At 45.6% G+C, this 27,687-nt stretch overlaps 1 protein-coding gene across 2 annotated transcripts in view; it reads left to right on the top strand.

The window, feature by feature from the left end:
• The window catches only part of LOC145339079 (sorting nexin-27-like), a 113,974-nt gene that overhangs the window by 74,947 nt on the left and 11,340 nt on the right, over nt 1-27,687 (top strand). For both annotated transcript variants that reach the window (XM_080183510.1, XM_080183511.1), the window contains exons 4-9: nt 11,461-11,525; nt 17,881-17,985; nt 19,691-19,769; nt 20,803-20,966; nt 24,269-24,358; nt 26,981-27,130. In XM_080183510.1, coding sequence (XP_080039636.1) covers nt 11,461-11,525; nt 17,881-17,985; nt 19,691-19,769; nt 20,803-20,966; nt 24,269-24,358; nt 26,981-27,130 — 653 coding nt within the window. The remainder of the gene's footprint in view (nt 1-11,460; nt 11,526-17,880; nt 17,986-19,690; nt 19,770-20,802; nt 20,967-24,268; nt 24,359-26,980; nt 27,131-27,687) is intronic.

The raw sequence follows: 27,687 nt of genomic DNA, 5'->3' as shown, positions 1-27,687 counted from the left end.
TTCCACCTCTATCCTATCCATCCCATTCATCATCTTATACGTCTCAATGAGATCTCCCCTCATTCTTCTAAACTCCAACGAGTACAAGCCTAGTTTATTCAGCCTCTCCTCATAGCTCAACCCCCTCAACTCCGGTATCAGCCTAGTAAACCTCCTCTGCACTCCCTCCAAGGCCAAAATATCCTTGCGCAGGTGCGGCGCCCAAAACTGCACACAGTACTCCAGCTGCGGCCTCACCAATGCCCTATACAGCTGCAGCAAGACCTCCCTACTTTTATATTCAATCCCCCTCGCTATGAAATGATCTGTTATTGCAGCCAAGCCAGCTCTCGCATTGAATTACCAACTTCACTGGTTCCCTGCTGTCACGCTGCCAGTCCCAACATCCAGTCTTGAACATCTGAACAGAGAGAATCCATATTCCTCCTAGGCTTCCATGTCAAACTCTGGCCCCTTGACACAATCCCTTCCTCTGCTTACTGCTATTGGATTGTTCCCAGGTTTGCTGTTCTGTTTGAATTTAAGCTGATCATCTTACCCCTTGTGGTTTCATCGGAAAACTGCCAACATTACACCTCTAACATCGCCCTACCTGTATCCATACTGAACCTGCTGCTGAAACCCTTGTTGGTGTCCTTTGTCAACTGCAGTCTCCCTCGTTCCAGTGCTGACCTGGTCAGTTTTGTATCCTTGATCCTCCCTAAACCTAGCTCCTCTACACCTCTAAAGAATAAGAGGTGACTTCACTTAGAGAAAACTCTTGGTAAACTTGATAGGCAGAGATGTAGAGAGGAGCTTTCTCCCAGCTGGGATGTAGGGAAAATCTTCCCCCTGGTTGGTGGGGGGGTGAGAACCAGGCGACCTTGTCCCTGAATAAGAGACAGGCAATTTAGGACAGAGAAGAGGAGAAATCTGTTCACTCCAAGGATGATGAATCTTTAGAATTCTCTCCCACAGAGAACTTGGTCAATGAATATGTTTAACATGGGGATAGATTTCCAGTTATTCAAGGTATCAGGGAATATAGAGTCATATGGAGGAACGGTGATAAGGCTGTAGACTGACCATGATCCAGTTCAATAGTGGAGCAGGCTCAAGGGGCCACGTGGGCTACGGCTCCTGTTTCACATATTCCTACATTCCTATTTCTTCCTGCTCCCCTTTCACTCCATAATCACTGGATTTGCATGGTTCCTACTCCTCCACGGTCCCAAACATCATATCAATGCCACACATTCTAATTTTCAGACCAAAATACTGTTTCCTCTATTTCCTTAATTTTGTGTTGCTGCCGATTTGTGGGTGGATAAAAAGCAAATAAAGACTTCCAGTCCATGGGTGACAGAGTCCCCACGTTGCTGGATCTGATTCTTTATTGTTCCCATTTAATCTGGATGGTCTGGAGAGTTGTTTTATTCTCCCCAGCTTTTCTTGAAAGATCTATTTGAAGGGAATGACTCCAGCATGTTGAAGCTCTGAGGCGAAGCAAATTTGAAGTTAATTTCCATGTGTTGTTGTTGAGCACGACTTGAGTTGGCAGGTTTCTGAATATTGGTTGGAGGACTTTCTCATGTACCTTGAAAGATGTACACAATCAACTACAAGGTCAGACAGTTTCCATATATTTTTGTTTCTTTTTACAGAAGACATTTGTGTCCTTGGAGGATAAAAGCCATCCACTTTGAATGTAAAATCTTGTTAAACCCTTGTGTTTTCTATCCATGTTTTGGGGGAATGAGGGATCTCTTTGCAGCTATTGAAGTTGAGAATTTTGGTGATGGGATATGGCATTTTTCTTGCTAATTTTCATCTCTCCCTCCACTGCTCCTACTCTCTGCTTCCCATGCGTTATTTGGTATGATACAACTTTCCTGACTTCTTTCATCCTCCTGTTCTTGACCCAGAAGAGAATGGTGGCATAAAGTTTTTAATTTTATTTATTAGTGTCACAAGCAGGCTTACATGAACACTGCAATGAAGTTGCTGTGAAAATCCCCTCCAGCGCCTGTTTGGGTGCACTGAGGGAGAATTTGGCATGGCCAATGCAAACGTGTCTTTCGGACTGTGGGAGAAAACCAGAGCACCTAGAGGGAACCAAGCAGACGTGGGGAGAACGTGCAGATTCTGCACAGACAGTGACCCAAGCCAGGAATCAAACCCGGGTCCCTGGCACTGAGGCAGCAGTGCTAACTCCTGTGCCACCGTGCTGCCCATGAGGGTGTAGCGAGGTTGTTTGATAGTAAGGGTATCACAGCCTAGTGTGTGCCTGTCCTCCTCTAGTACACGTACTGTCTCCTCTTTTTCCCTTCCTGCCAATAGTTATCAAAATCCTTTTGAGTATCCGCATCTCCCGTTATTGCTCCAGAGAAAACTACCCCAGCTCCTTATCTCTGCTACCATACTAGGGTGGCACTGCTGCCTCTCAGTGTTTGAACTTACTGTCCACCTACAGTGGGCCATCATTTGTAACTTTCTGTTACTAAAGCTGCACGTGATTGGAGCACTCCATTTTGTCATGTTGATATGGATGCCCCACTTCCTTTATTTTGCAAGGTCAGCAAAAGACAGGCTGGACATTTGGAAACATACAGAAGTGCTCAGCCCATAGAGGTTAAATACTCAGCTTTGAGGGCTTAGGCTCCGTTCTCAGCTGACACTGGCACAAACTTCCACCACAGCTCCTAATATCCTGCATATCCGATCTCAGCAAGGTGCTAGCTGTCAGTCAAACCCAAGCCTGCTGGTTGCCAATAGTTGTTGACCATGCAGGACTTTTTCAGTAGCTTTTCGTGGACTTATTTTTATCATTTCAGCATTGCTCACCAGTCACCCTTGTTCATCTCTTATCCTAGTCAATTATATAATCAGCTATTTACAGTATAGTTGGTGAACATGAACAGCTGTTCACTCTTTTTTTTAAAAAAAGTGCCAAAGCTGCTTCTGCTCCTGCACTCATTAGGGCTGAAGCAGGAATACCAAATTTCAAAGGGAGCAAAAGTTTATACTGCATGAGAAAGGTGTGTTGTCATGGAGAATCCACCAGAGAAGTATTTCCTAGTCCTTAGTCTTCTGAGAAAGTAGAGGCATTGATGGGCTTTCTTAACTACAGCGTCAGCATGTTGGGGGGAGCCAGGACAGGTTGTTGGTGATCCGGACATCTAAAAATTTGAAGCTGTTGACCGTTTTTACTTCGTCCTCATTGATATAGACAGGGGCATGTCCATACTACACTTCCTGAAATCGATGACTATCTCCTTTGTTTTGTTGACATTGACAATACAAATTGACAAAATAAATGGAAACTAGCCTGCAGATTCAAATTGAAGCAATAATGCTTCAGCTTAGCAGACCGTGGGATCTGAATCAAGTCAAAGGGGATTATCTCTTCTGCCTTTGGCCTCCCAGTCAAAATATTGTGCAGACTTGTGCGCCTGTCTCTGGATTACATTACCTTGTCAGATGATCCATTATTTGTGATAGAGGGGGGGAAATCTCAGCCTATTGGAGCTTGGTTATTGATGAAAGAACCTCACTTTCTCTATCTTTGTGATTTCCTTAGCATTAGCGTTCGCTTGCATTGTCAAGTCTGCAAATGGCTCCCAGCTTTCTGGGGCCCGTTTTCTAAACTAACTACACACACTGACTGTGGAGATGATGCGAATGTAATGCTGCATTGATGTAATCCATTCAAGGATGTCAGTGATCCAATTATGCCATGCTTTTATTGATCCGCCAGCCAGTGTGCACCCCTCGTTCAACATCACTTAAGCAGATTATCTGGTAATTTATCACATTGGCACAGCAAGCTCCCGCCAATAGCAAAGGTGACTGCTGTGCCTCCTACATTTCAGCAGCAACTGTACATTATCTAATTGCACTTCTATTCTGGGTATCTGTGGTATGCACTGCGTTAATGCTGGGAGTGCGTCATTGCTGCTATGTTCATGAGGTATTTTAGTTTCCTAAGCAAGTAGCAGTGGCAGTAATTACCACTGATGGGGCATTGTGCAATGTACAGCACCTTGAACTGCAGTATGGCTCTGCATCTCGCCCTGTTGATCAAAGATAATTGGATTCAATTTGAATTTTTTTTGTGAAGCAAATGGGATTGAGGGCTTGTACCATTCACTCTGCACACTGACTTTGTAACTCTGAAAAAGAGATATATATTTTTGTTTTAATTAGTTGTGAAGCTTCTTCTGGAAGTGCGAAAGGTCGGCATTTTCTTCACTTGGGGGTGGGAGGAAAAAGTGATCTTGCGCGGTTAATGAAAGGCTAAGCTTGTGCAGAACAACTGAATGAACGGTGTGACAAGTCGGGAGAAAGCTGTAATTAGTCTGCTCCCAGATTGTCTGGCCTGCAAAGGGAAGGAGCGTACAGGCAGTGGCCCCTGTCACTCCCCACCATTTGTGAAACTGTGGATCAGATAGTTACAATTCAAAATTACAGCCGGAACAGCTGTTAATGCAGTGAGGGTTACCCTTTGTGCAAAGGGTTGCTTTTGAAAAATATACTAGATTATATAGTCAATGCGAAATGGAGTACGTGCCATTAGCTAGCACTGCTACTGTTCTCAGTGTAGAGATGCCGGCGTTGGACTGGGGTAAACACAGAAGTCTCACAACACCAGGTTGGACTCTAACCTGGTGTTGTGAGACTTCTTACTGTCCACAGTGTCAGTCACCTGGCATGATGGCATAATGGTTAGCCTCTCAGCACCGAGGACCCGGGTTCAGTTCCAACCTTGGTGACTGTGCGTAGTTGGCATGTTCTCCCCGTGTCTGCGTGGATTTCCTCTGGGTGCTCTGGTTTCCTCGCATACTGAAAGATGAGTGGGCTAGGGGGATTGGCCATGCTAAATTATCCCTTTGTCATTCGATGTCTAGGTTTTCATGGTAAACTAGGGGGTTAGAGTGCAGGAAGAGGGCCTGGGTAAGATCTATCTGTGATCTCAGTGAGTTGTCTGTGATCAGAACTCCTCACTCACCTGACAAAGGACCAGCGCTCCAAAAGCTCGTGGTGCTTGCTACCAAACAAACCTGTTGGACTTTAACCTGGTGTTGAGATTTCTTACTGTGTTTACCCCAGTCCAACGCCGGCATCTCCACATTAAGATCAGAGAGACAGTGCAGACTTGATGGGCTGAATGGCCTTCTATGATTAGTTTCCTTTGCTGAGAGGGAAGTCTCTCATTATGCATTGAGGTTTTGAGGGATGGATTAAGAATGTTTTCTTGTCTGGGCTGTCAGTGGAGAGGGAAGATTATCCTAACCCATACTTATCCCTAAGCCAGCATTACGCGTTATCTAGTCATTATGGCATTGCTGTTTGTGGGCATCTTGCTAGTTGCAATTTGTTTGCCACATCTACATTCCAATATGATTACACTTGAAAGGAAGTTGAATTGTTCTAAAGCACACTGGGATGTCTTTGGGTTGTGACAAACACTACATAAATACAAGTCTTCTCTGTGTCACCATCTGCATCTTTCAGTCACAGAATGTCCGCTGAAGAAAAGTTTATTTATTAGTCACAAATAAGGCTTACATTGGCACTGCAATGAAGTAACTGTGAAAACCCTCTAGGCGCCTCACTCCACACCTGTCCAGGTACACAGAGAGAATTTAACATGGCCAATGCACCTAACCAGCACGTCTTTGGGAATATGGGAGGAAACCCGACACGGGGAGAACGTGCCGACTCCGCACAGACTGTGATCCAAACCAGGAATCGAACCCGGCTTGCTGCTGCTGTGAGGAAGCAATGCTAACCACTCCTTTTATATTGCACAGTTAGCTGTAACATGAAGATAAATGGTTCAGTTTTTTTTAACACTGAGTCTGAGGCGCCATTGTTTTTTCCATTTGGGTTTTCCTGATCTCTTTCCCCCTTTCCTGGGAGCCAGTGTACCCGCAGTTCTAAGTCCAAGATGATCTCAGGATAAGGAGTCAGACACTTGGGACTGAGCTGAGAAACCTGTTCACTCTGAGGGTGGTGAACCTTTTGGAATTATCTTCCCTAGAGAGCTGTGAACATATCCAAGACTGAGAGAGGTTTGTGAGCATTGAGGGAGTGGCAAGATATGGGGATGGGGCAGGACAGTAAAGTTAATGTAGCCATTATCTTATTGAATGGCAAAACAGGATTGTGCGGACATGGAACCAAATCCTCCCATTTCCTTTTATTTTCTTTCTTGGGATGTGGGTATCGCTGGCAAAGCCACCATTTATTGCTCATCCCTAATTGCTGGTTAGCACTGCTGCCTCACGGCACCTGAGACCTGGGTTGAATTCCTGGCTTGAGTCACTGTCTGTGTGGATTTCCTCTGAGTGCTCCAGTTTCCTCCCACAGTCCAAAAGACACAGAAACAAAGGGGCTAGGAGCAGGAGGAGGCCATTTGGCCCTTTAAGCCTGCTCTGCCATTCATTACGATCATGACTGATCGTCCAAATCAGTAGTCTAATCCTGCTTACTCCACATAACCTTTGATCCCATTTGCCCCAAGTGCTATATCTGGCTGCCTCTTGAAGACATTCAATGTTTTGGCATCAGCTGCTTCCTGTGGTGATGAATTCCACAGGCTCACCACTCTTTGGGTGAAGAAATGTCTCCTCATCTCCATCCTAAATGATCTACCCTGAATCCTCAGACTGTGATCCCTGGTTCTGGATTCCCGCATCATCAGGAATATCCTTCCTGCATCTACCCTATCTAGTTCGGTTAGAATTTTATAAGTCTGTATGAGAAGACGTGCTAGTTGGGTGCATTGGCCTTGCTAATTTCTCCCTCAGTATACCTGAATAGGTGCCGGAATGTGGTGACTAGGGGATTTTCACAGTAACTTCACTGTAGTGTTAATGTAAGCCTACTTGTGACACAAATGAATAACTTTTTGTTTAAAACCTTTGAGCTGAGGGGCATGTTGGGCCATTTCAATGGGGTAGTTAAGAGTCAACCACATTGCTGTAGCTCTGGAGTCACGTGTAGGCCAGACCAGGTAAGGATGGCAGATTTCCTTCCCTAAAGGACATTAGTGAACCAGATGGGTTGTCACGACAATCGATGATAGTTTCACATTCACCGTTACTGAGAGTAGCTTTCACTTCCAGATTTAATTAATTGAATTTAAATTCCACCAGCTTCTGTGGTGGGATTTGAACCCTAGAACATTAACCTGTGTGTCTCGATTACTAATGTTACCACTTTCCAACCAATTCTGACGTTCTTGGCATTAGAACATAGAACGTTACAGCGCAGAACAGGCCCTTCGGCCCACGATGTTGCGCCGACCAGTTACAAAACAATGACCCACTAACCTAAACCAATCCCTTTTCGTCCATAAACCTATCCACGGATCTCTTAAACGCCCCCAAACTAGGCGCATTTACAACCGCAGCAGGCAGGGCATTCCAATCCCTCACCACTCTCTGGGTAAAGAACCTACCCCTGACATCCATCCTATAACTACCCCCCCCTTAATTTAAAGCCATGACCCCTCGTGCTAGATTTCTCCATCAGAGGAAAAAGGCTATCACTATCCACCCTATCTAAACCTCTAATCATCTTATATGTTTCAATAAGATCCCCTCTTAGCCGCCTTCTTTCCAGCGAAAACAACCCCAAATCCCTCAGCCTCTCCTCATAGGACCTCCCCTCCATACCAGGCAACATCCTGGTAAACCTCCTCTGCACCCTCTCCAAAGCCTCCACATCCTTCCTGTAATGTGGGGACCAGAACTGCACACAGTACTCCCAAGTGCGGCCGCACCAGAGTTGTGTACAGTTGCAACATAACGCTGCGACTCCTAAATTCAATCCCCCTACCAATAAACGCCAAGACACCGTATGCCTTCTTAATAACATAGAACGTAGAACACTACAGCACAAACAGGCCCTTCGGCCCACGAGTTGCGCCGATCACATCAACACCTATCTATAACCCCCAATCCCATAAAACCCCATATACTCATCCAGAAGTCTTTTAAAAGACCCCAGCGAGTTTGCCTCCACCACCACTGACGGCAGCCGATTCCATTCACTCACCACCCTCTGAGTGAAAAACTTACCCCTAACGTCACTTCTGTACTTTCCTCCCCGCACCTTAAACCTGTGTCCTCTCGTAGCGACCATTTCAACCCGGGGAAATAGCCTCTGAGAATCCACCCTATCTATTCCTCTCAACATTTTATAAACCTCTATCAGGTCGCCTCTCAACCTACGTCTCTCCAGGGAAAAGAGACACAGTTCCCTCAACCTAACTTCATAAGGCATGCCTCCCAGTCCAGGCAACATCCTTGTAAATCTCATTATTGTTGACCACACTGCAATAAAACATCCTTGTTTTTATTAATCTATGGGACATGAGCACCACTAGTTTGCTAGTGTTTTCTGGCAATATTTTATGAAGAGAGATTGAGCAAACTGGGCCTCTATTTTTCTATCGAGAGTTTGGAAGGATGAGAGGTGATCTCGTTGAAATCCACAAAATACTTAAAGAAATACACTGGGCAGCTGTGGGTTTCCCTTGGCTGGGGAATCTAGAACTAGGGGCACAGTTTCAAAGAGGGATGCCACTTAGGACGGGGATGAGGAGATGTTTATTGGAAGAGGGTTGTGAATCTTTCTGACCTGGAGGGCTGTGGAAGTTCAGACACTGAGTGTGTTTAAAGCATAGCTGCTTGAACAATAACATAAAGGGTTGTGTGGATACTGGGGGGCTCAAAGGCATTGAAGTGTCCAATCAGCCTTGATTGTATTAAATGCCAGATGGGCTGAATGGCCTTCTCCTATTCCTGTTTCCTTATCCGTCTATACTCAGGAATTAAAGAGCCCCATGATACAGCCAGTTTGGAAGCAGCCTAACTACACTGCACATTGTTGAAATAGGAGGGCTGTTCAGTTGGTCTCCCACAACCCAGCTCCAGTGGAAAAGCAGCTTCAGAAGCTTTGTCTCCCCGGAGAAGCAGAGGATTATTCTGTTTGAAATGGAGATAACTGCTGGTGCATATTATAATGAACAGAGTGGCTTTGCCTCTTCCACTTCTCGCTGCTCTGAGAGTCTGTCTGATCTTGCTGCTCAAAAACAGTTTTTTTCCTGAATGAAACATCACAATAACATATTGGACCAGTGCCTTGTAGAGAGGTGCATCACAGAAGGGGGCCATTCAGCCCATCATGACTATTATGACTCTTTACAATGAAGTGTCCAGTTAGTCCTACTCCACTCTCCCTTTCCTCAGTGCTTCAGATTGTGCATGTTCAACTATTCAACTCTCTTTGAAAATTTATCATTGAATGGGAGCAGATTCAATCAGGAAGCACATTCGAGAATGGCACACTGGTTAACACTGTTGCCTCTCAGCCTCAGGGACCTGGGTTCAATTCCAGCCTTGGGTCACTGTCTGTGTGGAGTTTGCGCCTTCTCCCCATGTCTGTTTCGGTTTCCCTCCAATTTCCTCCCACACTCCAACAATATGCAGGTAATGTGGATTGGCCATGCTGGTCTATCCCGTAGAGTCCCAAAATGCGTAGATTAGAGGGATTAGCCATGGGAAATGTATGGGATTACAGAAGTAGGGTGGTGGAAGAGAGCCTGGTGTAAGATACTCTGTCAGAGTCAGTGCATACTCAATGGGCCGAATGTCATCCTCTGCACTGTAGGAATTCTATTCTCATCTATTCAATGATAACCGAGTGGAAACATTCTCTCCTCATCTCTCGCGGATCAGATCAATGTTGCCAGTTATTTACAATCAGCCTCTGAATGCTGATGCCAGGGACTCGGTTTTATTCCGGCTTGGGTCACTGTCTGTGCAGAGTTTGCACGTTCTGCCCGTGTCTGCGTGGGTTTCCTCCGGGTGCTCCAGTTTCCTCCCTCGGTCCAAAAGATGAGCCGGTGAGGTTGATGGGCAATTTAGCGTGGCCGCTTAGTGACAGAGGGATTAGCAAAGTCAGTCGCTGGGGTTAAAGGGATAGGGCCTGGGTGGAATTGTGGTCGGTGCAGACTTGATAGGCCAAATGGCCTCCTCCTGCAGTTTTAGGATTCTAAAACAGGAGAAAGCAGTGTCAGAGGTGAGGCAGATAGAATCTGTTAACCCTGCTGGTTTCCCTGTCACTGGCCATGCTAGATTGCCCCATCAGCCTGAGATTTATTTTTCCATCCTGTTGTAAGAATGGAAAAGATTGCATTGTATTATTCAAAATGGAGCGAAGGAGTTATCCCTGATCAATATTGGTCTCAAATAGCATTGCTAAAGAGGCTTATTCTGATATCACATTGCTGTTTGTGGGGCCTATCCAATTTCACAACTACATTTCCTGAACTACAGCAGTGACTATACCTGTAAAATACCTTAGTGGCCTTCCAGTGCTTCAGAACACCCTGAGGTTGTGAAAGGGGCTACGTAAATACAACTTTTCTTCCTGTATTGAGGCTGGGCAGAGTTGGTGACCTGCTGTTGAGTGCTGTGAAGTAGCTGATTCCCCTCTCCCATCTCAGTGAGGTTGCCAGAGCAGGGGCGGCATGGTCACACAATGGTTAGCACTGCTGCTTCACAGCTCCAGGGACTGGGTTCGATTTCCACTTCGGGTCAATGTCTGTGTGAAGTTTACACGTTCTCCTCGTGTCTGCGTGGGTTTCCTCCAGGTGTTCAGGTTTCCTCCCACAGTCCAAAGATGTGCGGGTTAGGTTGATTGGCCATGCTAAAATAGCTCCTTCATGTGTCCCGGGATGTGTAAGTTAGAGGGATTGGCGGGTAAAGTATGTAGCTACACATTTACGTTAGCCCTGAGCTTGATTGAGTCAACTTCTTGATACTGAAAAGACAGGCTTTAGAAAACGCTCCACTTCCCCTTCTCCCCAAAAGCAGGTCGACTTGAGTACCCGGTCGTCAGAAAGCTTGAGCTCCTAGGGACAGCACGGTAGCACAGTGGTGAGCACTGTTGCCTCAGCAACAGAGACCTGGGTTCGATTCCTGGCTTGAGCCACCGTCTGTGTAGAGTTGGCACGTTCTCCATGTGTCTGCGTGGGTTTCCTCCAGGTGCTCCGCTTTGCTCCCACACTCCAAAGATGTGCAGGTTAGGTGGATTGGCCATGGTAAATTGCCCCTCAGTGACAAGGGGACTAGCTAGGGTAAATGTATGGGTTACAGAGATAGGGCCTGATGGGATTGTGGTCAGTGCAGACCCGATGGGCCGAATGGCCTCCTTCTGTACTGTAGGATTCTATGATTCCAATGTGCCGAGTAATCTGATCTCGTGTCTGTCGGAGGGAGATGTTCTTGCGGGAAGTGAACTCGCAGGGAAGGAGGATTCCTGACCTACAGGAGCCAGAAGTTTGGGGTCAGGGTGCCTGACGTTTAGTAGCTAAGGAATGGAGTGTTGGGCATTTCTAACAGTGCCTCCTTGGGGCAGCACTGAATGAGCTTTTTGTGTAATGTCATGCTTTGTTTTTTTTTCTAGTGTGTTCGGTTAGTGTCCTTGGAGAGAGCGATGTGATGCAGGAGTTCTTGGCTGATTCCAGTGAGGTAAGACTAGCCAAAAGGAAGCCTGACTTGGCAGGGACTAGTGTTACACCAAATTCGGAGATGGATATTTAATGGAACGAACCCGCGCTCAGCTCCTCTCACCCATATCGTGTCTGATCTGCAATTCCTTTTACCATTAATTCTGTTACCGAGCAAATATAAACACCACAGGTTTGTGATTTATTGACCTCTCAGTCACTAAAGCTTCATGCAAGAGTTCCTGGTTTGCCATACCCTTTGTATAAAGGAATGCTTCCTATAATCACTCCTGAACAGCCTTGCTGTAATGCTGTCGTGTTTTGTGCTCTCCCACTAAAGATATTGGGCCATGAGTTGGAGCTCCCCGCTGTTAGATTTATGCAGTTGCAGTGCGCTGGGACCATCCGAAAATGGCTTTTAAATTGCAAACTTGGATGGGTTCCAGTTACCCAGAAAGTATTAGAATTGAAACCGCTTCTAACTTCTGCATTGCAAAGTCGCAGCCCCACCCCACCCCCAAAATTCTATCCATTTAAGTTTAATAGTATCACAAGTAACACTGCAACGAGGTTACTGTGAAAATCCCCATAGGTGGCACAATGGTTAATACTGCAAACTGGGTTCGATTCCCGGCTTGGGTCACTGTCTGTGCGGAGACTGCACGTTCTCCCCATGTCTGCATGGGTTTCCTCCCACAGTCTGAAAGGGGTGCTGGTTCGATGCATTGGCCATGCTAAATTCTCCCTCAGTGTACCCGAACAGATGCTGGTGTAACTTCACTGCAGTGTTAATGTAACACTAAAATGAACTTTAAAACTTTAGTCACCACACTGCAGCACCTTCAGGGATCCACTTACCACCTTCTTGGCCTGTCAAATTCAATGGACATTTAAATTTACCCGGTTTACAACAGATCATGATGTAAAGAAGGCGACATGTTCTCCTTCAATCTGACTGTTGGATTGCAGCAGTGGGCCTCGAGGATGGCTGCCCAGCCTGAGTCGAAAGGTAAAACGGGCATAGAAGAAACTTTACACAGTAATTGAGCAGAGTGGCAATCTAATGCTGATGACCATTCCAGGGAAGTTACGGTCCATTGGTTTCGCTCTAAGATTAAAGGGTTTGATAGGTAGATAAACATCTCAATTACCTAAGTGCAGAATTATTACCTCTGCCAGTGCCTGGGAACGGGAAATGTACCTATTACTGTTGTTAAACACTGAAACATTGAACACTTTTCTCAGATATGAAGCAGGGACTGAAATACAAAATACTTTTGTCAAGGGTAATAGATTACTTGTTGTGCCAACAAATGTGCCTTCCCCATGCTGTAAGATATCTCTTTTATTCATAGCTTCACTGCTGCATCATTCTATTGGAAAGACTAATCGAATCAGTGTCACTCTCTACGCTTTCCCCTCCCTTTAGCCCTGCACGTATTCAGTTCCGTTTTTGAAAGTTACTCAATCTACTTCCAACGAGCTCTTCTGTCGATGAGCTCCAGCCTGTAAAACGCTGCGTAATTTTCACTTCTCCCTCTTTGCCACTTATTTTACATCTGGGTCCTCGAGTTACTGTCCTTCCTGCCAATAGTTTTCAAAATCCTTTATGATTCTGAGTATCCACATCTCCCGTTATTGTTCCAGAGAAAACTATCCCAGCTCCTTATCCCCGCTATCGTACTAGGACAGCACTGCTGCCTCTTGGTGCCAGAGACTCGGGTTCGATTCCTGGCTTGCGTCACTGTCTGTGTGGACTCTTCACGTTCTCCCTCTCTGCGTGGATTTCTTCCAGACGCGCCAGTTTCCTTACACAGTCCAAAAGACGTGCTGGTTAGGTGCATTGGCCACGCTAAATTCTCCCTCGTATAATCATAGAAGCCCTACGGTGCAGAAGGAGGCCATTTGGCCCATCGAGTCTGCAACAGTCCCACCTAGGCCCTATCGCCATAACCTCATATACTTACCCACTAATCCCTCTAACCTACACATACAGGACACTAAGGTGCAATTACCTAACCTGCACGTCTTTGGATAGTGGAGGAAAACCCACGTAGACGTGGAGAAAAGGTGCAAACTCCACACAGATAGTGACCCAAGCCGGGAATTGAACCCGGGTCCCTGGAGCTGTGAGGCAGCAGTGCTATCCACTGTGTCACTTCGCCACCCTCAGTGTACCCGAACAGGTGTCAGAGTGTGGCGACTAGGGGATTTTTCACAGCAACTTATTGCATTGTTAATGTAAGTCAACTTGTGACAATAAATAAACTTAAGTAAATTCCTTTAGAATATAGATTGTATCGAATGCCCAAAAGGTGTGTCTTCAGCACAAGGCAGTATTGTTTCACACAAGCTCATCTGTCATCCATACAGTGGGATGTAATGGTCGATTGTGTTCAGTCATCTGATATCTGAGCACTGTTTTATCTGATTGGTCTAGCCTTGTGAGTCTTTCAGAACCTCCTCAAATACCTTAAACATTCGTCGTGTTAAGGGTTTGTGGAAAGATAAGCCTGTTTGCAAAGGTAAACTGTGATCAAAAGATGGAGATATCTGTGCCCAAGGCAAATGGTCTAACTTTGTTTTTGAAGGAAGGCTCGCCTGTTTACCATCTCTTACAAAACACAGAAACCAATGAATTACTTCTGAATGCAGTTTCTGTAGTAGTGTTGTTAACCCGGCAGCCAAATTGCACACAGCAAAATCTCTCAAACAGCAAAGTGATAATAAATATTTAATGGCTTATGCTCTTCTTTAGAAGGTTGACAATTGTGTAACTTTGGTGGCACATTGGTTAGCACTGCTGCCTCACAGCGCCAGGTACCCAGGTTCAATTCCGGCCTCGGGTCACTGTCTGTGTGGCGTTTGCACATTCTCCCTGTGTCTGCATGGGTTTCCTCCGGGTGCTCCAGTTTCCCCCCTCAGTCCAAAGATGTGTGGGTTAGATTGATCGGCTGTGCTAAATTGACACTTTAGTGACAGGGGCTAGCAGGGTAAATACATGGGGTTACAGGAATAAGGCCTGGGTGGGATTGTGGTTGGTGCAGACTCGATGAGCCAAATGTAAGGTTTCTATGATTCCGTGGCACTATCTCCGTCCACCTGTTAAATTCCTATCTGAAAGACAGTACATCTGACAGTGCAGTACTCCTGTAGCACTGATCTGGAATGAGCCAGCCCTGATGAATTGGACCAGCAGTGATATTCTCCTCCTATTGTTGCCCTGTGTGGTATACAAATCATTAATGTCTCTGCTCCCTGTGTAACACAGCGAGTGTGTGACTGCTTCATCCGAATGCTGAATGACTGCTTAATTGCCTCTCCTTCACTGTGAATTGGTCCCTTGCTTAATGAGTTTTTCTGCTTCACTGTGTTTGGAGTTTAATCAGCATGCACTAGCTGGCACTGAGTTGTATACAGGCCTCGCAATACTGGAAGCTCTGAATAGCGGGTTCGTTTCTATCAGCTCTGTGGTGCTGGAGATATTTCAGGTTAATTAACCTTCTCTCCAAGGGATGTACTCATCTTTGTTTGGCACTGCTTAGTTGAGCAAATGTCAGCATTGTATTGGAGCTCTCGGTTTGGACAGTGTGGGAATCTATTTTAAGCCCACAGGAATTTTTCTTACTAGCGGATAACTGCTCAGACAGTGACTTTGAAGAAAAGAGGGTATTGGAATTGAGGGCACTTCTTTATTTAAAGTGGGATTGGCCACTCTGGTGTAATGCCCTGCCTCTATCTGTCGGTACAGTGTGCAGCGTGCTGTTGTTTGTGTTTGCTCCCTGATACAGATATTCGTTGGGTATAAAACTGCAATTACTATTGAATACAATCCACGTCACGGGCAATCTGCTTCAGTATAACACTGACCCCTCGAATTATAAATGCTACCAGTGACTATCTGCGTATCCCGGTGGCACAGTGGTTAGCACGACTGCCTCACGACGTCAGGGCCCCGGGTTCGATTGGGTCACTGTCTCTGTGGAGTTTGCACATTTTCCCCGTGTCTGTGTGGGTTTTCTTTGGATGCTCCGGTTTCCCCCCTCAATCCAAAAGACATACTGGTAAAGTGCATTGGCTGTGTGAAGTTCTCCCTCAGTGTACCCAAACAGGTGCAGGAGTGTGGCGACTAGGGGATTTTCACAGTAACTTCATTGCAGTGTTAATGTAAGCCGATTTGTGACTAATAAATAAACTACACTTCAATGTGTGGAGTCTGTACTGGGTCAAAGGTTGTCTTATTGACTCCATTTGGTGAGAGGTTTGCTTCAGATGACAAGGACTGAGGCACCGAGTTAAGTGAGCTGGACAACGAGGGAGACACAAGTTGACCAAAGCTGGAGACTGACAAAGGGAGAGAAGCTGAACTGAATAGCATCTAAGGAGATGGATAAACACCAATAGGCTTTGAAGAGGAGAGATTGGGAACAAAATACAACCAAGGGCATCAAGAAAAGAGGAATGGGGTGGTAGAGAATAGGAAAGGGAAAGCCGAGCAGATGAAAAGTATAGATGGTCAGCATAACCATGGTGGGCCGAAGGGCCTCTTTCTGTGCTGTATGACTTTCTGGGGCAGAGTGGGTAAGTTGAGGTTCAGACTTGTGGAGGCTAAGAAAATGTTTGCATAATACAAAAAGTCAAATCTCACCAGCTGACAGTATGTGGGTAAAGGTCCTGTAAGGCATCGAGGTATATTGTACTGTCGAACAGAGAATATATCTCCCTGAATGGTTTTACTAAATTCTGCCCGGGGAAAGTTTGGATTTACTTTGAATCAAATATTTTGAAAGTGCTTTGAACTTTGGACATTTAGTGAAAACTTGGAGGTTTTGAGGGGTGGGCTGGGAGGTATAATGGAGAATTGTACATTGTCTAAAAATGAAGGTGTTTTTACCTTCCCTCTGCTGCTGATTTAGAATGGATGTGGGTGAGCTCCAAATGTAGTAACTTGCATTTAACAATATTATTACCTTCTCAGCTGGATATTTCAATGGATTTGACGTTTTGATACACAGTTAAGGCCCTAACCTTGTAACTTTGCGTCATGGTCTTATTCTGCTGTCCTGCTCCCTGCTGTCTGTTTAACCTCTACAACCTTGTATTTATTCCCACCCCTCTACCAGTGTGGTTCTATTAAGGATTCCAGGGTGTTTAGTGCTCTGATTTGTCTGACTGTCTTGCACATTCTGTGCTTTGTTTGGTTGCTCTTTAATCCAGAGTGCACAATCCAGATTGGAACCCAACTCCATAGACCATTGTATGTCTGGCAGAGGTTTGCTGTTGTCCCTTGTAAATAGGCCAGTTTTGTGGTCTTCCCTTTTGTCTCTTGGGTATGGTGCTAATCTGAGTGGTGCTGCATTGAGTGGCATCCAACCAAAGAGAGAATCATTCCCAGTTGTTTGCATTCATCCCGATGGCTGGTGTGAGGAAATCCCATGATCAGGTGGCCTAACCTCTTGAATTCCATGGTACAGGTAGGGGAGGGCAACAGTAAGATTATCTGAGAGCCTTAAGATTACCCACAGAGCAAGTGTAGGTAGTCTTCCATTAGTTTACCTTCCTTTCCGTTGAATAGATGGCTTTATCATTCAGTCTGCAAACCTGTTGTGTGTCTATTCACTCGGGACATGTGAAGGGTACAATTTTCCAATCACCTGTAAATATTTCAGGAGCAAAGCTCTCTTAGCCTGGTGCTCAGTACTCTCACAAAAACTGACCAAAACTAAATCAAATCCTCATTTAAAACTGAGATGCTGTCCTGATTTCAGGGCTGTCAAACTATTTCGAGCCTTGTGCCTAATGGTTCAGTGTAGATAATGGGACATTAAATTGGGTTTGAATGGCAGCCTGGCTGACAGTACCATCTCGTGTGCTGTCTCCGGGTTAGCGTCTTGTGCGTCCTCTCCGGGTTACCATCTAACCACTGTGCCACCGTGCCGTCCCAGGGTGATGGTTAAATCAGTATTATTGATGACAGAACTCCCCATGGTTTGGATAGTCCATAGCGCAGCGAGTCTGGGGAGGTCAACGTGCATTCAAAGCATTAGTGCCAGTAATAATCAATTCACAAACCACTGCTGCCTTTGGATATGGGACCTGGTGAGGGCAGAGGGACCCGTTCATATATCCTGGAATGATAGCTACGATGCACTTACCTGACCTGGCCTAAAAAGCTACAAAAATGGGGACAAATACCAGTAGGTGTAGCCAGAATTGATGGTGTGCCTAAGGGAATCCAAACAATCTTGTAATATTTAGTGTTGTTGTTGAAATAATGTTCTGGTCCCACACGTTTTCCTCAGGCTAGGGAATTATACTCGATGTTTCCAGTGAATGAATGTTCTAACAGCTGTATGTTTACTGTTGCACGCTTGCAGAGCATAAACGGGCTGTCAGATGTGGATTTGAGGATAGCCTTGCCTGACAGAAACATCATCACAGTCACTGTGAAAAAGAACAGCACTGCAGAGGAGGTCTACAGGGTGAGTGAGTCAACGCTTAAGATTCTGGCCAATCACAATAAGAATGAAGCCAACAAATAACTGTTTAGCAGCACAGGTCTTGAGAATTGCTGAACGAGGCACAGTGTCAAAGCTTTCCATCTCATCAGGGCAACCCACAAGAATACTAAATGTAAAGAGAACTGCAGGATAAGATTGATTCGTTGGCAGTTGTGTAACTTAGGGTGGCACAGTGTTTAGCACTGCTGCCTCACAGCACGAGGAACCCAGAATTAATTCAGGCCTTGGCTGTGGAGTTTGCACATTCTCACCGTATCTGTATGGATTTCCTCCAAGTGCTCTGGTTTCTCCCACCCTCCAAAGATGTGCAGGTTAGGTGGATTGGACATGCTAATTTGCCTTAGTATGATGGGGACTAGCTAGGATAAATACGTGAAGTTAGGGGGAATAGGGCCTTGTTGTCGGTGTAAGTTCAATGGGCTGAATGACCTTCTGCACTTTTGGGGTTCTACGATTTACTCAGACACTAAGAAGCACTGGTGGTGGTTATACTTTGGGGACTGTTAAAAGATCTGTGTTCTACGAATGTGTGCAGAAGTTTCTTTACCCAAACTTTAAAGTTCAACACCATTCTTAAGAAATTATTGTTTGTAAAATGATTCTGGGAATAATGGTGTTCCGAGGCAAAAGTCTTGGTGAGAATTCACTATGGCCTTTCTATGGCTGCTTTTGCAAGCTTTGTTACTTCAGGATTTTTAAAGTTTCTTTCCTTGGTAGGGTTTGAGCATGTAACCTCTGGATAAGTATTTCAGTAAGACTAGCACTGTGTTATACTATCCTTAACCTGAGTACTACAATCAAGATGAGACTTATTGGACTGAAAGCATTGAGCACAGTTGAACTGCAGCAGCTTCTCAGTTGATTAAAGAGCTCCACTGTCCTGTTTCAAGTTAATGTCTGATTTTTCTGTTGTTACTGTCGGCACTCGGACTGGATTATTCCATATCCCATCGAAGATGCACTCTGATTATGGGTGACACGGTGGTTAGAACTGTTACTTCACAGCCCAAGGACCCCTAGATTCCATCCCGGTCTTGGGTCACTGTCTGTGTGGAGTTTGCGTGTTCTCCCCAGTGTCTGTGTGAGTTTCCTCCCGTTTCCCCTCTGTGTCCAAAGATGTGTGCATTAGGTTGATTGGCCATGCTAAATTGACCCTCGTGTCAGGGGGATTAGCAGGGTAAATATGTGGGCTTACAGAGAAAGTGGCTGGATGGGATTGTGTCAGTACAGACTCAATGGGCCGAATGGCCTCTGCGCTGTAGTGATTCTCTGATTCTATTAATTGGTCTCCAGCTAGTTTGATACATTGCTGCTCTCCCCACCCTCTCAGCTCAGCAAAAGCCTGACTATATTGTTTCAGTGGCTGTCAGAAACCCATACTTTTGTTGCTCTTCAAAGGTTAATCCTTTGGGTGTAATGGACACAAGGGATCCTGTGATCTCATAGTGCAGAAGGAAGCCAAGGTAAATAAGATGAGAAAGCAGTGTTGACCAACTATATTCCCTTGGGAGTGGCAACTCTCTGGACCAGATTTAAATCCACGTTCAATAAATGAAAATTAGCTGGTGTTAACTTTGATGGCACTGATTACCATGTTACGGTCCATGCCCTGTATAATGTCCATCTTTTGACTGATCCCCAGTGTCACACTGTTTTACCCCTGCAGGCTGTACAAGAGCACTTACGAATGGATAGCATCACAGCGAGTTTCTTTACACTGTTTGAGGTCGTGGATCACTTCTTTGGTAAGGGAGATTTATTTGTTTTGTAATTATTGGGGGTGGGGGAACGAATAATAGTGTCAAAGCATGTCAGGAGGCTGTGGTAACAGGACAATAATATAAACTCCCATTCGGACACATGTCACGGAAGGACTAATTGATGGCAGAATAAATAAGGGTGATTACAAGCATGATAGTGCTAGAGCCCCCATGATGTTTGGGGCGGACTTGGTGGACCATCTAGCCTTTTCCTGCTCTTCCGTATTGTCTGTTGGTATTCATTGTGTAGAATCTTCCAAAAACTAATACAGGAGGCATCCTTCATCAGTTAAAAAGACTCAGATGACATTTTCCTTTCCTAGAAGAATCAGTTGATCTTCTGTGGCATTTCTTGAAAATTAGGTGCCATTTGTTACTGTCCTGACTCTGTGGAAGCTTTTCCAATGATTAAAAGTTGGACATGATTCATCAATTACATTCTTGATTAATTTAGAATTGTCTAGCCTCACTCACCTCTGTTTGATCTTGAGATAGTAAGACTGCTGATTGCTCAGTCAGAAAAGTTGATATTAAGGGTCTTCTTGAAGGATGAGGAGAAAGGGAGAGTTTGAGAGAATTGGGGAAAGGAAGGGGAGAGAAGGAAAGAATTGGGGAAAGGAAGGGGCGGGCGGAGAGAGTTGGGGAAAGGAAGGGGTAGAACAGAGAGAAATCCAGGAATTTTGGATGTGGAAGGCTGAATGCACAGAATTGGTGGACAAAAGACACAGAGTCCGCTAAAGACCATTACAGAAATGGGGCGTTCCCGGATGGCTGCAGGGCTAGCGGCGGTTGGTTACAGGTGAGGAGCAGTGAGGCCATGAAATAATTTGAGCATCAGGATACGATGAATCAACAATGAGGGTAGCCACTTGTGCACTACACATTAGCTGTGACCTCAGCTGCAATATTGATTTGTCAGAGGAATTTCCCAGTCATTTTTCTGCTTTTGAAATTTATGGCCAATTTGAGCGATCGGTAAATGCTTCAATGATGCAGAAAACAATTTGTGCACTCACAGAGCGGAAGCTGGTCCCCAATGAGTTCCCGCACAAACTGTACATACAGAACTACACGTCAGCAGCAGCCGGGACATGTCTCGTCATCAGGAAGTGGCTCTTCACCATGGCCCAGGAAGAACTTCTGAATGACAATGACCTCGCAGTAACCTACTTCTTCCACCAGGTACGTGAGCAGTTGACCGTGCATTGTACAGTTGTTGTGGTACAGAATATAGTCCGCCACAGTGCTACACCTTGTATGTCTAAGACTTGTCGCCTTTGTGGCCAAATGCCTCAGTGTCAGAATGTAGACGAGAATTGAAGAAAAGCACCAAATGCTCAGCAATGTCATCGCTTAACTGGCGATCTGAAATTGTAACGTACTCTAACCCTACTTAAATTTCTTGAGGCAAAGCTCTGTGTCTAGTTACCAAATCCTAATCCTTGCTGTGTAATTACTCATTCGAAGGGGTGCGTACGGAACTGGCCTGGCTGCTTTTCCATTGTAGTTGGGAAGCATCTCACCTGCTTGTTGCATTGTTTCCTCCCAGATCCTAACTTTGAACCTATGCCTGTGTGTCTGTAAAATTGTGTGCGTTTGCCCAATTCAAATAAGCGCAAAGTCATTCCTTTCAATGATCATTGCTTCACCTGGCTCGCTACAGCTGCAATCTGTAAACTGGGGCATTCTGCTAGAAGCTAAATTGATCCCATTTGTCACTGTGTGCTAATCAGTAATAAAAATAGGAAGCACTGTAAATATGCAGGTCAGTCAGCATGTGAGAGAGAGGAAGGTTATTGTTACAGATGGGTCCGAGCATTAGAACTCAGCAGAACAGCAACAAAACCAATTCCTAGACTTCTTGATATCTGGCCTTGAAGCAGGAATGTGCCCGTTAACTGTGGTGCTCACTCAAGGCCAGTTCTTTTATAGAATCTCACACGGCAGAAAGAGGCCCTTTGGCCCATCGAGTCTGCATCTACCACAATCCCACCCAGGCTGTACTCCCATATTGTTACTTATTTTCCCCGCTAATCCCTCGAACCTACGCATCTCAGGACACTGAGGGCAAATTTAGCATGGTCAATCAACCTAACCCGCACATCTTTGGACTGTGGGAGGAAACAGGAACGCCCGGAGGAAACCCACGCAGACATGGGGAGAATGTGCAGACTCCGCACAGACAGTGACCCAAGCTGGGAATCGAACCCAGGACCCTGGAGCTGTGAAGCAGCAGTGCTAACCACTATGTTACCGTGCTGCCCCTTTTGTTACTGTTTTTAGCTTTGGACAAGTGTTAAGATTATAAAAAAAGGTTCAGTGGTAAAAGAACTGAAACAAAGGATTGTTTTGTGACATTAATCACCTTACCAAAAAATTAGTACAAAGTCAGTAGAGGTAACTGGGAATTCGAAGCACTTTGGAACAGGGATATTTGTTAATCACGCTTGTTACAATGACTTTTGAAATTTGGTTGGCGAGTCTGGTAGGGCAGCATCTGTTGAATCAGGTAGGTACAGCGGGACAGGAGTCACGTAGAGAGCACACTGAAGAGGACCTTATCATCCCCACTTTTCCCAGTTGCATGATGTGGGGGGGAAAAAAGTCAAGGACGGTTGGAGTCATAAAATAAAAGCAAATTACTACAGATGCTGGAATCTGAAACCAAAAGCGAAAATGCTGGAAAATCTCAGCAGGTCTGGCAGCATCTGTAAGGAGAGAGAAGAGCTGACCTTTGGAGTCCATGGACCCTTTGTCAGAGTTGGACTTTGACAAAGGGTCATCTGGACTCGGAACAAGTGAAGTCCACGGTTACCACAGTTAATGTGTGTTCGTGTTTCAAGGCCAGCAAGGTCATCTGGACTCAACGTCAGCTCTTTCCTCTCCTTACGGATGTTGTCAGACCTGCTGAGATTTTCCAGTATTTTCTCTTTTGGTTTCAAAGTCGGAGCCATGTTTGTGTTGTGAGGCTAAGAGACTTCATTATGCTGCGCTTTGCAAATTCAAGTGATTTATTTTAACAATAATCATCATTTTATGCTGTAAATAAACCTGTGAGTGGTATAGCGACACCGCGGTTACGAATAATGGACGGGTTGTTCCAAACACGCTTGCCCCAAAAGCGAAAAATCCCACCCAAGGTCAACATACCTGTGCATGACCTGCCCCTCACCCACTATGATTCCTGTGGCATGGATGGGAACATTCTGCCAAAAGCTTCTGATTTGAGGGCAGTTGCACCCAATATTATTTCTAACATGGTTGAGACGCTGCATCCTGTTTAGAAACTTCATTTAATCATAAAGATGGAAACGGAAGGGACCTCCCCTCACTCTCCACACCTTGGGTAGAAGTTTGTTTCAGAGTTGATCACAGCATACGTACAAATGTCTAAAACGCAACAATTCAGAGTTGGATCTGAATTAAATATTTTTTATTGACCCAGGGATTCCTTTTGACCTGATTTGTTATTTGTGCACGTCCTTTCACCCGAAACACTTGGCAACTTGGCCAATATTTGGTTTCAAAACGCAAAATTCTCATCTTGTGGCTCCCAGGACATGTTATTCTTGGGCAGATTAGTTTAACAATGCTTGCCCCTTAAGGAAGGTTGAGCCACCTCCCTCCTTCCTCTGCCCATTTCAGCAGCTGAAAGCAAGGCTGCCAGTGATGGAGCAATTTAACATGTGGGAGAAGCTCGAGAGGCCAGAGGTGGCCAAGTGCCAGTACCTCCTGAGGGATGTAGTGATGGAGTGATCCCACAATGGTGCAGAGTCTTGTAAAATATTGGTGTGCTGTCCTCTTTGTTTCTTTTATTCATTTGTGGGATATGGGCATCATTGGCTGGCCAGCACTATTGCCCATCCCTAGTTGCCCCTTGAGAAGGTGGTGGTGAGCTGCCGCGTTGAATCGCTGCAGTCCATGTTCTGTGGGTAGACCCACAGTGCCGTTAGGGAGGGAATTCCAGGATTTTGACCCAGTGACTGCGAAGGAAGGCCAATATAGTTCCAAGTCAGAATGGCGAGTGGCTTGGAGGGGAACTTGCAGGTAGTGGTGTTCCCATATATCTGCTGCCCTGGTCCTTCCAGATAGAAGCAGCCGTGAGTTTGGAAAGTGCTGAATTGCTGCAATACATCTTGTAGATAGTATACACTGCTGCTACTGAGTGTTGGTGGTAGAGGGAATAGATGTTTGTAGATGTGGTGCCAATCAAGCGGTTGCTTTGTCCTGGATGGTGTCGAGCTTCTTGAGTGTTAGAGCTGCACCCATCTAGTGGGGAGCATTCCATCACACTCCTGACTTGTGCCTTGTCAATGGTGGACAGGCTCTGGGGAGTCAAGAGGTGAGTTACTCACAGTTGTGTTCCTAGTCTCTGACTTGCTCTTCTAGCCACAGTGTTTCTGTGGTGAGTCCAGCTGAGTTTGTGATGTTAACTGCAAGGAATGTGTCCCAGCCCCAAGTCACGAGCTGTGTTGAAATTGCAGGCTGTGGAGGATGTGAAGAAAGGGCGGATTCGAGTTGGCGATAAGTCGTACCAGCTTCAGAAACTGTCGGAGCAGCACAAGAAAGTCATGGTAGGATTCTGCCTATTTATTGGTGTGTCCACAGTAGCTTAACCTGCGTCATATCCTGCAGCTTTAGGTCACACTGAGATCGCGAGTTAGCAGAAATTGTACAAGAGTATCTGATTCCAATGTTTAACAATAGTCGAGCAAGGAGGCCATTCGTCCCGTCGAGCTATACTCAAAAACTGAGAATGGAACCAAATGAAAGCAATCATGGTCATTGTAAAGTCCTCGAGGCACAATAATACCCAATGGGTAGGGGAGCATCAAGTCAAACTTGTCCAGGTGAGCCCAAGCACAACAGTGTCTATGATGTTACTCAGCAAACACACAGGCCTCTGAGTGGGGCCAGATCACCTCCAGAGACAACAGCGGTAGACTGGTAAATAACACCGGTCTCAGACAGTTGGACGCCAATCTGCTAATTGGATCGTACGCTTGGTTTTAATAGTTGCAATGGTTGCATTAACATCTGGGCACCAGGCTGCCCAGTGACAGCTGACCAGTATTTGCCATGGCAGGGGTCACCTCCGACCCTTTGGCTGGCTCACAGTAAGTGTCGGCTATCTCAGATGCACATAGCTCCCCATGACAAGCTTCCTCAGCTGAGATAGCAGGTATATGGGTGAACAGTGGTGTGGTAGCAGAGTTAGTGGAACGTCTAATCAAAGAGAGCTACGACTCTCAGCAACTTTTACAGATGTACCATAGAAAGCATTCTTTCCCAATGTATCACAGCTTGGTGTGGCTCCTGCTGTGCCCAAGACTGCAATGAATTACAAAAGGTCATGAATGTAGCCCAATCTATCACGCAAACAAGCCTCACATCCATTGACTCTGTCTACACTTCCAGCTGCCTCGGAAGCAGCCAGCATAATCAAGGACCCCACACACCCCAGACATTCTCTCTTCCACCTTCTTCCTTCAAGAAAAAGATACAAAAGTTTGAGGTCACGTATCAACCAACTTGAGAACAGCTGCTTCCCTGCTGCTGTCAGACTTTTGAATGGGTTTACCTTGCGTTAAGCTCATCTTTCTCTACATCCTAGCTATGACTGTAACACTACATTCTGCACCTCTCTTTCCTTCTCGTTGTATGTTACGCTTTGTATAGCACGCAAGAAACAATACTTTCCACTGTATGTTAATACATGTGTCAATAAATCAAATCAGAGATGGGTATGTAAAAGAGGAGCGAGTTTCAGGTGCTCCAAAGTGCTTTCCAGCCACTGAAGTACATTGGCTATCTAGTGGTGTTGTAATTTGGGAGTCACAGCTGTCACGCTGTGCAGGATAAGCTCCCACCATGATGAGGTAAGTGACCAGATACCCTGTTTTTAGTAACACTGATTTAAGATGGCAAAGGTGGGTTATCTGGCCCAGAGGTTGGGTTGAGCCTGAAGATGGGACGGAGAGAAGGATAGCAGAGTATGGTTGGAGGAGGTTAGAGAGCTGGCAAGAGTGTGGCAATGGAGGATCTTGTAGACAGGATATGAATTTGATGCATTGATAGATGAAGACCTAGTGAGGGTTGGCAGGGGCCGATGTGGTGGGGCAGTGAGTGCAGGGTGAAGCATGAGCAATGTTGTATTTTTGCAGATCCTAAAACATTTCCAAGCCAGTGTCAGTAAACAAGATGAGAGCTTGCTGAGTACATGGCCAGTGCTGCGTTGTGACAGTCACTACGCTTTGAAAGTTCTCAATTGGGCTGTAATGTATTTTGGGATGCCCTGAGGTTCTGAAAGGTGCCATATAAATGCAAGTCCTTGACAGATTAGAGCAGAATTTAACACTGGCTAGTTCTGGTCACAGAACCATAGAATCCCTACAGTGCAGAAAGAGGCCATCCAGCTCATTTAGTCTGCATTGACTCCCCGAAAGACCATCCCATCCAGGCCCTCCCCTCTGCCCAAGCCCCGTAACCCAATGCATTTATTATGGTTCATCTTTAATTTCATGTATTATTGTCAAGTGTACAGGATGCAGTGAAAAGTTGTGTTTCTTGCGCGCTATAAAGACAAAACATACCGTTTATAGAGAAGGAAATGAGAGAGTGCAGAATATAGTGTTACAGTCATAGCTAGGGTGTAGAGAAAGATTAAGTTAATGCGAGGTAGCTCCATTTAGAAGTCTGACAGCAGCAGGGTAGAAACTGCTCTTGAGTTGGTTGTTACTTGATTGCAGACTTTTGTATTTTTTCCCGACAGAAGAGGCGGAAGCGAGAATCTCCGGGATGCGTGGGTATGCTGGCTGCTTTTCTGAGGCAGCGGGGAGCGTAGAGAGAGTCAATGGATGGGAGGCTGGTTTGTGTGATGGACTGGGCTTCATTCACGACTCTTTGTAGTTCCTTGTGGTCTTGGGCAGAGCAGGAGCCCAGACCAAGCTGTGATACAACCAGAAAGAATGCTTTCTATGGTGCATCTGTAAAAGTTGGTGAAAGTTATTTATTTCAAAGATAAGTGTTTAAAATTTTCCTTAATCCACCTAACCGGTACATGTTTGGACTGTTGAGTTTCAGTAAGTGATGTGGGGGTCGGGGGGGGGTGGATTTCTCTGGGTAGTTCACAGGCTCTCTCTCTCTCTCTCTCTCTCTCTCTCTCTCTCTGTCTAATTGGCTGTCTGTTATTGCAGTACCTCAACATGATTCGGACTTGTGAAGGTTACAATCAGATAGTTTTCCCACACTGTCGGTGCGACTCTCGAAGGAAGGGGCATGTGATGGCAGCCATTAGCATTCAGCACTTTAAACTCCACGCTTGCACAGAGGATGGTCAGCTGGAGGTAAGTGTGATCAAATGGCATCGCTACTGGGGCTGGTTCTGCTTAGTAATACCCTGCTGTTCCCCGGAGTTAGGTTGTGATCCAGTGCAGAATGGACAGGAGGAGACAGTTCAGCTCATCCTGCTTTTTTATTCACCGAATCTCTACAGTGCAGAAGGAGGCCATTTGGCCCATCAAGTATGTACTGACCACAATCCCACCCAGGTCTTATTATTGTAACTCCACTCATTTACACTCTTACCCCGCCTCTTTCCTCCCCCAGCCCGACACTAGGGTCAATTTAGCATGGCCAATCCATCTAACCTGCACATCTTCGGAACGTGGGGGGAAACTGGAGCACCCGGAGGGAACAGACAAGACACGGGGAATGTGTAAACTCCACACAGACAGTAACCCATGGCCAGACTTACACATGGGACCCTGGCGCTGTGAGGCAGCAGTGCTAACCACTGTGCTGCCATGCGGCAATGTCAACATACTATTCATTAAAAGGATGTTGGCATTGCTGGCAACACCAGCATTTGTTGCCCATCCCTAATTACCCTTGAAGTGAAAGG

This window comes from Carcharhinus amblyrhynchos, unplaced genomic scaffold, assembly GCF_965287045.1.
Source record: "Carcharhinus amblyrhynchos unplaced genomic scaffold, sCarAmb.v2.hapA chromosome_317, whole genome shotgun sequence".
Lineage (NCBI taxonomy): Eukaryota > Metazoa > Chordata > Chondrichthyes > Carcharhiniformes > Carcharhinidae > Carcharhinus > Carcharhinus amblyrhynchos.
This window is presented reverse-complemented; position numbering and strand designations above follow the sequence as displayed.